Source organism: Mizuhopecten yessoensis, unplaced genomic scaffold (assembly GCF_002113885.1).
Source record: "Mizuhopecten yessoensis strain PY_sf001 unplaced genomic scaffold, ASM211388v2 scaffold716341, whole genome shotgun sequence".
NCBI classification, from domain to species: domain Eukaryota; kingdom Metazoa; phylum Mollusca; class Bivalvia; order Pectinida; family Pectinidae; genus Mizuhopecten; species Mizuhopecten yessoensis.
Genome location: NW_018480068.1, coordinates 861727 through 874168, shown reverse-complemented (window position 1 = coordinate 874168; position 12442 = coordinate 861727). Strand labels below are relative to the sequence as shown.

General features: G+C 36.2%; 1 protein-coding gene across 3 annotated transcripts in view; it reads left to right on the top strand.

Annotated features, from left to right (window-relative positions):
- Nucleotides 1–879: 879 nt before the first annotated feature.
- Nucleotides 880–12442, top strand: part of LOC110443345 (proton myo-inositol cotransporter-like) — a 21507-nt gene continuing 9944 nt past the window's right edge. Inside the window, exon 1 of one of the 3 annotated variants that reach the window (XM_021487523.1) lies at nt 880–1539. In XM_021487523.1, the coding sequence (XP_021343198.1) occupies nt 1185–1539 (355 nt within the window). In that variant the 5' untranslated portion in view covers nt 880–1184. Of the gene's footprint in view, nt 1540–9189; nt 10042–12442 lie in introns of those variants that run through there. The other 2 variants (XM_021487522.1, XM_021487521.1) reach the window with 2 other exon arrangements.

Here is a 12442-nt window from a genome sequence, read left to right as displayed (position 1 = left end):
GTTAGTTCTCAACCTTCTAGTCCGAACATTACTTTAGAATGTGTTTTATATAATTAAGCAAAGCGTGTGTTGCACAATCCTTCAATATATATGTTGGTATTATACAATGTATTCAGTGTATTATTTCCCAGTTGTAATCTAAGCTGCTTGTTTTCCAGTTTAGACATTTTGCCTACATTTCTGAATGTCTATAGCTCTTCGATGTAAGGACATGGACTTGTGGCGTTAATGAATCCTTTAGAAAAACACATCAAGTTGTCGTTCTATTCAAATTGTGATCCATTTCATTTTCATTCGTTTAGAATTTGATTTTAGTAGAAGTAATACTTTCGCTTACAAATATGCTGGTTATAGTGCATTGAGTATGCCACGAATTTATACTCTTGTTTGCTTAAATTTCGGCTAAAATATCAGTGAAAGTTAGTTTTATAATTACTAACACCACTATTTTGATAAATCAAGCCTTGAAGGCTTTTATTATCTTTGTACAAACAAAAGTACGATAACATTCATCTTGACTAGCCTGTATGTACGACGAGCAAGTGATTTATTTACACTTCGGGTACAGACGTCTAGTTTCTCTATTGTATCTTATCTGAAACCGCGCTCGTCGAGAAAATAATTTTATATCAGTTCATAATCCATTTCGAAAAAAATACTAACCAATAAAATACTAACCAATAAACTTTTTCTTTGTCAATCATGTTAAGTTTATTCTAACCGATTCAGGAAATAGCTATATTCAGACCTGATAGTCTGTGTATGACAATTGAAAATCTTGGGGTCCATGCTAGGTAACCTTTCACTAGACCATCCGAATACCGGAGTTGTCCGTCAACAGATCCAAGTGCTCCCCCAACCAGAGAAATTCCCCTGATAAGAAGAGAGGCGTTTAAAGACATATATAAATACACCTTACTACACTGACACTGAACCCCGTCTCCAGCATTGGCCGACGGCATCTCCGAAGACGGGAACTTATAGATGTTGTATCCATAAGTTTTCGTGCGCGTGAGTCCAGCAGTTCATTTCGTCGCAGTGATATTACGTGATTACATATTTCATATTTTATCTGACGATTTGGACCTTGTTCGGATTTCTCGCCTTATACAAAGATACTACCTAATCTGTAACAAGCACCTACATGATTTAAACACTTACTCAGTGCAGTAAAGCCATACATCATGGGCAAGGACGATTCAGAAGGTGGAAGCAAATTTTATGTCGTGTTTCTCACGTGCTTTGCGACAATTGGTGGTTTTCTCTTTGGATATGACACTGGTATTGTATCCGGAGCTTTGCTCTTGATTGGAGACGTGTTTTCCCTGTCAACGGTATGGAAGGAGGCCATTGTCAGTGCCACCATAGGGGCCGCCGCCTTCTTTGCCCTGGTGGCAGGGATTCTGACGGATGCATTCGGACGTAAGGTTGTCGTTATGTTGGCTAGCTTCGTCTTCACTATCGGAGCTATTGTCATGGCAGTGTCCCAGGACAAAATTGTCCTACTGGTCGGCCGCCTCATCGTCGGAATGGGCATAGGTAAGTCACGCTTTCGTGGTTTTATTTATACAACATTGCCTTTTGCCATGGTAGTTGCTTAAAACAGAGTTCGACTCAAAGATGGTTTCTTTACAGAGGTTACTATTAGTGTAATCTCCCATATGACAGGTTGTATCAGGACACTTTAGGAATGCTTGCAATAAGATCGTTTATCTGTCTTGTACATACCACTAGATAGTGGTATAGATATAGCGTATCCCTATCTATATCATTATCATAATGGTGAGTGTATGTGAGATTTCATGATTGAAATACGTGTAAATTAGACTCAAGATAACTTTTCGTATAAATAAGTTTTAAGAAGAGACAAAACAACATCTGCTTTGGAAACAAGAGAAACTCACCGGTGTATGACATCAATCCTGAGCATTAATTTTGGAATCAGTTGAATTCCTCATAAAACTATTTGCTGCCTTTGTAGCCCCTTGTCACATTATACAATCCCTTTCAGTCATCATGTACATTTCTATTATTCATTTGACAATGTTATTATACAATTTCAATTCTTAATATTTGATAAACCAATATTCAAATATATTAATATACCATTTCTATAATTTATCCGACATTGTTATTTCACCATCTCGGCTCTAAAGCTTAATAAACCCATATTCCAAAAATGTCAACTCTTTAATTTATTTAATACTTATTTCCTTACCAATTTGACTCTTTATACATAAGTTATCAATATTCCAAATTATGAATTAAAGAGCATCTCTGTTAGTCGTTTAACATTCTTAGTTCAATAAATCTATTAGTTATCCACATGATTGATATAGCAATTCTAAATCGTATCTAATAGTGATAAACTCTTCCTATACTATTTCGCCCCTTATTAAGCATCCAATATTCTTAATACGACTTTAAGATTCTCAATCTACCACCATATTTTGTCATTCCTAAAACGCAATGTGTATTTGTCATCAAGCATACCGTTGTAATATGAACATATATATTAGTAATCTAACATTATTACTGTATAATCTCTCTCGGTCATCGCATTTTTAATATACCTTATCTATAAGCCATCCCATAGTATGATCACATGCCATATCTGTTATCATTACACATCTCTATTATTCGTTAAACATTCCTTTTATCTTATTAACAATCTCCATTGGTCAGTTTACATTCTTTAATTTAATTCGTCGTCTATGTTAGTAAAATGACACCTATGTTAAAGTTGACAAAATTTCATCATTATCGGTCGTTCTTATTATAAAATGTCTAATAGTTGGCAGAATTAACACCAAAAATAATCACATGTCGCCGACTTTCTCAAAAAGTCTATTTATATCAATACATATTTATGTATAAGCCATCAGCTATTCTCCATAAACAGCCTTTCTTATCACCTAAACACTTTCTAAATAATATTGCTTATGGTCATTATCTTGTAATCAAATGTGTACAATCTCTCAGGGCCTTCAAAACAAATCAATGGACCGTATCTATTTGTTGTCAAACACGTTCAATGGACCGTATATATTTGTTGTCAAACACGTTCAATGGACCGTATCTATTTGTTGTCAAACACGTTCAATGAACCATATTTATTTGTTCTCAAACACGTTCAACGAACCGTATGTATATGTTGTCCAACAAGTTCAGTGAACCGTATATACATGTTGCCCAACAAGTTCAGTGAACCGTAAATACATGTTGTCCAACAAGTTCAGTGAACCGTATATACATGTTGTGAAACACGTTCAATTGACCGTAATTATTTGTTGTGAAACACGTTCAATTGCCTGTATCTATTTGTTAACAAACATGTTCGATGTACCATGATTATTTGTTGTCAACCACGTTCACTTGAGCGTATCTTTTTGTTGTGAAACACGTTATATGGACCGTATCTATTTGTTGTCAAACACGTTCAATGTACCATGATTATTTGTTGTCAAACACGTTCGATGAACCGTACATATTTTTGTCAAACACGTTCGATGGACCAAACATATTTTTGTCAAACACGTTCGAATGACCAAACATATTTTTGTCAATGACACGTTCGATGGACTGTACATGTTTTTGTCGATGACACGTTCGATGGACCGTACATGGTTTTTGTCGATGACACTATCGATGGACCGTACATGTTTTTGTCGATGACACGTTCGATGGACCGTACATGTTTTTGTCAATGACACGTTCGATGGACCGTACATGTTTTTGTCGATGACACGTTCGATGGACCGTACATGTTTTTGTCAATGACACGTTCGATGGACCGTACATGTTTTTGTCAATGACACGTTCGATGGACCGTACATGTTTTTGTCAATGACACGTTCGATGGACCGTACATGTTTTTGTCAATGACACGTTCGATGGACCGTACATGTTTTTGTCAATGACACGTTCGATGGACCGTACATGTTTTTGTCAATGACACGTTCGATGGACCGTACATGTTTTTGTCAATGACACGTTCGATGGACCGTACATGTTTTTGTCAATGACACGTTCGATGGACCGTACATGTTTTTGTCAATGACACGTTCGATGGACCGTACATGTTTTTGTCAATGACACGTTCGATGGACCGTACATGTTTTTGTCAATGACACGTTCGATGGACCGTACATGTTTTTGTCAATGACACGTTCGATGGACCGTACATGTTTTTGTCAATGACACGTTCGATGGACCGTACATGTTTTTGTCAATGACACGTTCGATGGACCGTACATGTTTTTGTCAATGACACGTTCGATGGACCGTACATGTTTTTGTCAATGACACGTTCGATGGACCGTACATGTTTTTGTCAATGACACGTTCGATGGACCGTACATGTTTTTGTCAATGACACGTTCGATGGACCGTACATGTTTTTGTCAATGACACGTTCGATGGACCGTACATGTTTTTGTCAATGACACGTTCGATGGACCGTACATGTTTTTGTCAATGACACGTTCGATGGACCGTACATGTTTTTGTCAATGACACGTTCGATGGACCGTACATGTTTTTGTCAATGACACGTTCGATGGACCGTACATGTTTTTGTCAATGACACGTTCGATGGACCGTACATGTTTTTGTCAATGACACGTTCGATGGACCGTACATGTTTTTGTCAATGACACGTTCGATGGACCGTACATGTTTTTGTCAATGACACGTTCGATGGACCGTACATGTTTTTGTCAATGACACGTTCGATGGACCGTACATGTTTTTGTCAATGACACGTTCGATGGACCGTACATGTTTTTGTCAATGACACGTTCGATGGACCGTACATGTTTTTGTCAATGACACGTTCGATGGACCGTACATGTTTTTGTCAATGACACGTTCGATGGACCGTACATGTTTTTGTCAATGACACGTTCGATGGACCGTACATGTTTTTGTCAATGACACGTTCGATGGACCGTACATGTTTTTGTCAATGACACGTTCGATGGACCGTACATGTTTTTGTCAATGACACGTTCGATGGACCGTACATGTTTTTGTCAATGACACGTTCGATGGACCGTACATGTTTTTGTCAATGACACGTTCGATGGACCGTACATGTTTTTGTCAATGACACGTTCGATGGACCGTACATGTTTTTGTCAATGACACGTTCGATGGACCGTACATGTTTTTGTCAATGACACGTTCGATGGACCGTACATGTTTTTGTCAATGACACGTTCGATGGACCGTACATGTTTTTGTCAATGACACGTTCGATGGACCGTACATGTTTTTGTCAATGACACGTTCGATGGACCGTACATGTTTTTGTCAATGACACGTTCGATGGACCGTACATGTTTTTGTCAATGACACGTTCGATGGACCGTACATGTTTTTGTCAATGACACGTTCGATGGACCGTACATGTTTTTGTCAATGACACGTTCGATGGACCGTACATGTTTTTGTCAATGACACGTTCGATGGACCGTACATGTTTTTGTCAATGACACGTTCGATGGACCGTACATGTTTTTGTCAATGACACGTTCGATGGACCGTACATGTTTTTGTCAATGACACGTTCGATGGACCGTACATGTTTTTGTCAATGACACGTTCGATGGACCGTACATGTTTTTGTCAATGACACGTTCGATGGACCGTACATGTTTTTGTCAAACACGTTCGATGGACCGTACATGTTTTTTGTCGATGACACTATCGATGGACCGTACATGATTTTGTCAATGACACGTTCGATGGACCGTACATGTTTTTGTCGATGACACTATCGATGGACCGTACATGATTTTGTCAATGACACGTTCGACGGACCGTACATGTTTTTGTCAATGACACGTTCTATGGACCGTACATGTTTTTTGTCGATGACACGTTCGATGGACCGTACATGTTTTTTGTCGATGACACTATCGATGGACCGTACATGTTTCTGTCGATGACACGTTCGATGGACCGTACATGTCTTTGTTAAACACGTTCGATGGACCGTACATGTTTTTTTTAATTACACGTTCGATGGACCGTACATGTTTTTGTCAATTACCCGTTCGATAGACCGTACATGTTTTTGTCAATGACACGTTCGATGGACCGTACATGTTTTTTGTCGATGACACGTTCGATGGACCGTACATGTTTTTGTTAAACACGTTCGATGGACCAAACATGTTTTTGTCAAACACGTTCGATGGACGATAAATGTTTTTGTCAAACATTTTCAATTTACCATGATTATTTGTTGTCAAATACGTACATTATTACTTAAATCTTAATATGTTAAGTCTCCAAAATTTGACGATATACCACCATTACTAGCACTATCCTGGTATATCTCTAAAAGTCGTCCGACAAACTCAGTCGTTCTCCACATGCTTTCTTACCTCAATAATCGTAGTTACACATGCTCGACTTATCTTTTCTATTAGTCGCAAATAGGTTGATAAAATGTGGCATATGATCATTCAAGATAAACATTTTCTAAACCCACACAATAAACAATACAATAATGAAATAATCAAGAGAAAAATAACGCTTTTAGCGTTAATACAGTTATAATATAGATCCTTTATCAAATGTAAATAAATTGTGTGTTGCAATTGGAAACGTCATCGATATTGTTTAATGATTGATCACTCTTAAAAAGTCGTTTGCTAAGTTGAAAGAAAGACATGATGACCAAAAGTCAGTATTTTGGAAATATAAATTGGTTTTGCAAAAGTACCACAGAACATTGTTAAACAGTTGGTGATGTCTAAAAGGCGTGTCACCAATACTGTTTTAAACTACAGCAGTATGTAGGTAATATATATTGGGCGTTGTAGGCGAGGACTAGTGTTATAGATGTGACAGGTTTATACAGGTCTGTTAGGAGATACCGATCAGCTCCTTTGTTAATCTGTATGCTAACAACACAATTCTTATCTGGCATAAAAACATACATATCCGAGTTGACACAGTACATATAGATAGTCTGCAGACCAGCAGCAGTTCAGATTCAAACTCGTTGTATACTTTAAGCTTTATAGCTTACCAAAAGCTTTACAGCTTACCAATGGAACTGATAATACCACAAATAATGAGTTATGTCAAATAGACATTGTGGTCCTGGAAATGCAACTATGCCTGCTTAGACCTGTTTAAGTCAGATTTTTAAACTTGATTTTAAATTGTCTCTTTTCATTGTTGGCCTTCTACCTAATTTCAATGAATGAACAAATTGCTCGTAAATCCGAATAGTTCATATGGTTTCTGGACATGGACCACCCTTTCTCCCACACCTGACAGATGTATCTCCCGTTTTGCCGGTGCTAGATTTATCTGTCTCCGCCCTAGGGTTGAGACGGGGGGATTCCCCTATTCATAACAATGGCATGACGTCACTTCAACAATACAATGACGTCACGTCAACAATCCATCAACAAATTGCCCGTATGTGTTTTGGGTCCATGTTTCCCTTTATTTCACATTAAAATACTGTTAGATATGGGAGAAAAATAATCAATCGCTACTGGTTGTGTAAGATAGAGAAATCTCAACCCTCGGACTAAGATTTTTTGTCCAGAACTCGGCAAGCCTCGGGTTGAAATTTCTCTATCTTACACAACCAGTAGCGATAGATTCTATTAGTATATCCCATGGAGACAAGCAGTTCAGTAGATACAACGGTGACCACTAATTCCCTTACGTTACATGATTGAATACAATGATAGTCACTGTTTTAGTCTCTCGTCGAAATTTACTCCCATGGCTTTTTAACTGGGCAATAGGAATCTAGTGTCACGTGTTTAAGGTATATATTTTAATGGAGTTTTAATGATAATACCAATCTTCATATACGGAGTGTTGTTGGTTGTTCATTATTAATTCTGATGATGATTGCGGATTTGTACAATGTAGGTCTTTCTGCTCTTCTAGGTTTTAATAAGAGTTTTAGTGTCACCTATGCATATCTTTATCTCACATCTGGAAGTCTGGACATATCGTTCGAACATGTTCTAAGTAGATTCCCAAGCATTTTATATTTTAACTAGGACGGGTGGGCCGTGAAACCGGCCATTTTTGCGATCAATTTTGTTTTGTACTGAGTTTGGTAAGAATCTTATAACAAGGTGATGCAATTTAACTGATTGCACTGTTTACAGTTAGGTGTTCAGTCTTTATCAAACATTGGCCGACAATATGTTAATTCGGTATCTAGGGACAAATGTATAAAATAAATTCTATTGTTCCGAAAATAATACGGAAAACTGATATCAAGAAGGACATTAGTCCAATTGCAGACAAATCTTTAAATAATCCCAATGTAGTTTTCATGCTGAATGAAACCTCCCTCTTATTAGGGCACTCTGTTTTGGATGTCATATAGTAATGTCCGTCAGTCCGTCCGTCCGTCAGTCCACACTTTCGTTTCCGGAGATTATCTCAGAATCCGAAAGACTAGTCTTCCCGTAATTTGACATGGTGATAAACTGTAATATATGTGTGTAGATGTGCAATAGGGATTTAAAAGTCTTCTAAGGTCAAGGTTATTGTTACTAACAAAATGGCCGTGTAGTCCAGTCCATATCTTGAAATCCAGGACAGATTTATTTTTTTAATTTTACAAGGCAACACGCTATGATATGTAGATGTACAACACGGTTTTTTTTTTTTTTTTACGTTCATGCATATGATGAAGTCCTTGCTGACCAGTCAATGTTCTAGCTTCATTTTTAGGAAATAACTGTAGTGAGACAGGACCCGGATGTTACCCTTGACCATGTAGTTCATTTGGTAAGAGCAACAATTAAATGAACGGAAATCATGGGTTTGAATCTTCCTCTTCCTTCGTTGGCATTTTTGCAGGTCTTTTTTTAAATAAAGCTATTAATAAAATAAAGCTATTTATAAACATCCCGCAATGTATGGCTTCCTTTACAGGAATGATTTAGCAAAGCGCTGCTCGTGCCAAAAAGGAATTTTCAAATGCATAGGTACAGGAATTTTTTTTTGATTTTTTTTTTTTTTTTTTTTTGCTATTGTACATGTATTCTTAATTCCTATACTGTGTATGAAAACATCTAGTTATATAGCACAGCCGTTGTGTAGGTTATCGGTTATATTAAAGAGATTGTATATTCTCTGTAACAGATGTTTATAAACATAGTCCTGAGCTGAATATGTATGTGTATACGAACGAGGATCGTACTTACCTGTGTATTCGACACCTTCTCCGCTTTTAACTCCGTGTGTTGTTCGACAAGCTTCATCGCTTTTAAAACGAAGTCTCACTGTCAATTACTCGACAGAACGTGGAAATATGTTTGAGTCTCGGAGTGTGCGGAAATTGATTTAATAATGTGTGTCCAGAAGTCTTAGTTTACAAGGATATAGCGACATTTTGTACTCCGTATGCTGTTGGTATATAGTTGATATATACCTGAGGACACAGTGGGTCACGAGGCGTGACCGATATTAAACAGTTTGAGATAAGTGTACTAATAACACGACAGATATTATTTAAATAGTCTAAGGTATGTGTGTCACACTACTCGCAAGGAGATAGATATCAACATGATAATGAACTATGATCAAAGTTGTGCAGTGTGATCATCGTGATGAACCTTGCGGTAAAATGCGAACTTTAAGCGCTAGACGACAAGTTGTGAATGGCGGAAACGGAGGATAAACGTTTAATCGTCGGAGACAAAGAACCCCGTCAGTTCTTTGTGATATGTTTGACGTGTGTTGCCACTATCGGTGGCTTCCTGTTTGGTTATGACACCGGTATCATTTCCGGTTCCATGCTTCTCATACGGGACGTATATTCCTTGTCAACACCATGGCAACAACTGATAGTCAGCGGCACCATAGTAACTGCCTCTGTTTTCTCACTGGTAGCGGGGATTACGTCAGACATGTTTGGCCGGAAGATCACAATTATGTGGTCATGTGTGGTGTTCACGCTGGGGGCTGTGGTAATGGGGGTATCGCCGGATAAGGAAGTGTTGTTCGTGGGGAGGTTGGTTGTTGGGATAGGCATAGGTGAGTGTACGTATACTAAATATACACTGTTACTCACAAATTTTGGGTATAATTATCGAAAATTCGAACAGTTTGGTGAATATTTTAGTGTCGATTTATCTATGACGTCATGTAAATATTATGACGTCACAATTAAAATACGTAAAAAATGGACTATTTACCTTTCGCATGTTATATTACAGATTCAATTGATGCAATATTAGCCTTAATAGCCTCAAACTGCAAAATCATAACCCGAATACACATTCTTATTCATCTCATAAGGTAAATTCTCAGCAAAAAAAATGTGACCTGTAACGTTATTATCTTAGGCTCACTTCAACACGTAATAGCGTCACTTTAAGCGTCCATGAAACAACAAAGCACATTTGCATGGTTCTTCGAAACTAGGCAAAGGTCTTTAACTGTAAAACAGTTATTAGATTTCACATCGGTCAATGCAAAACATAAAACATTTTTGGGTTGATGAATCATAGTATGTACGTCTTCAAACATCGTAAATTGCACAATATCAATGATAGACCATATTGTTTTAACGTAAGAAACAGGTGATGGGGACCCAATAGACGTATAGGTTATATTTGGTAATATCGTTATCCTTGTACCAAAGGTATTGTGTCATACAGCAGAAGGTCAGTCACATCAGGTCATACCACAAGATTCATACGTTCATGCACCTTAGTGGAGAAAAAATTCCGTGTATAAAGTGATTATTTAAAATTAAAACAGGAGAAATTCTCTATTTTCACGACAGGCTGGTCGGGCAATGTGATTTACTCGTTGTGTTGTCTCGAATATGCAGTGAAGAGAAGACCAAATGTTATTACTAGTACAAACAGTAGTTACTATTACAAACAGTAATTACTATAGTACAAACAGTAGTTACTATAGGACAAACAGTAGTTACTATAGTACAAACAGTAGTTACTATTACAAACAGTAATTACTATAGTACAAACAGTATTTACTATTACAAACAGTAATTACTATAGTACAAACAGTAATTACTATAGTACAAACAGTAGTTACTATTACAAACAGTAGTTACTATTACAAACAGTAGTTACTATAGTACAAACAGTAGTTACTAGTACAAACAGTAATTACTGTTTGTACTAGTAACTACTGTTTGTACTATAGTAACTACTGTTTGTACTATATTAATTACTGTTTGTACTATAGTAACTACCCCCTGTACTATAGTAATTACTGTTTGTAATAGTAATTACTAGTACAAACAGTAATTACTATAGTACAAACAGTAGTTACTATTACAAACAGTAATTACTAGTACAAACAGTAGTTACTATTACAAACAGTAATTACTATAGTACAAACAGTAGTTTCTATAGTACAAACAGTAGTTACTATAGGACAAACAGTAATTACTATTACAAACAGTAATTACTATAGTACAAACAGTAATTACTAGTACAAACAGTAATTACTGTTTGTAATAGTAACTACTGTTTGTACTATAGCAACTACTGTTTGTACTATAGTAATTATTGTTTGTAATAGTAACTACTGTTTGTACTGTAGTAATTACTGTTTGTAATAGTAATTACTGTTTATACTATAGTAATTACTGTTTGTACTACAGTAATTACTGTTTGTACTATAGTAATTACAGTTTGTACTATAGTAATTACTGTTTTTACTAAAGTAAGTACTGTTTGTACTATACTAATTACTGTTTGTACTATAGTAATGACTGTTTGTACTAAAGTAAGTACTGTTTGTACTATAGTAATTACTATAGTACAAACAGTAATCACTATAGTACAAACAGTAGTTGCTATAGTACAAACAGTAGTTACTATTACAAACAGTAGTTTCTAGTACAAACAGTAATTACTATAGTACAAACAGTAGTTACTATAGTACAAACAGTAATTACTATAGTACAAACAGTAATTACTATAGTACAAACAGTACTTACTTTAGTACAAACAGTAGTTGCTATAGTACAAACAGTAGTTACTATAGTACAAACAGTAATTACTATAGTACAAACAGTAATTACTATAGTACAAACAGTAATTACTAGTACAAACAGTAATTACTATAGTACAAACAGTGATTACTATTACAAACAGTAATTACTATAGTACAAACAGTAGTTACTATAGTACAAACAGTAGTTACTATTACAAACAGGAGAACTTTAAATAAAACCTTCTTATTGTAACCATATATGTTAGTGTTTGTGCCATAAACGATGAATACCTTATATTGAAATGTATGACATTGCTTTTACTGTATTTTAACGTATTATTTATACGGTATTATGTTACATTGAATAACATTGTATTATTTGTACATGGACTAGGCGCTTTAGTATTGTTCTGTAGAGTATTACATTGTCTATGGCTGTGTTGTATTATTTGTACATGGACTAGGCGCT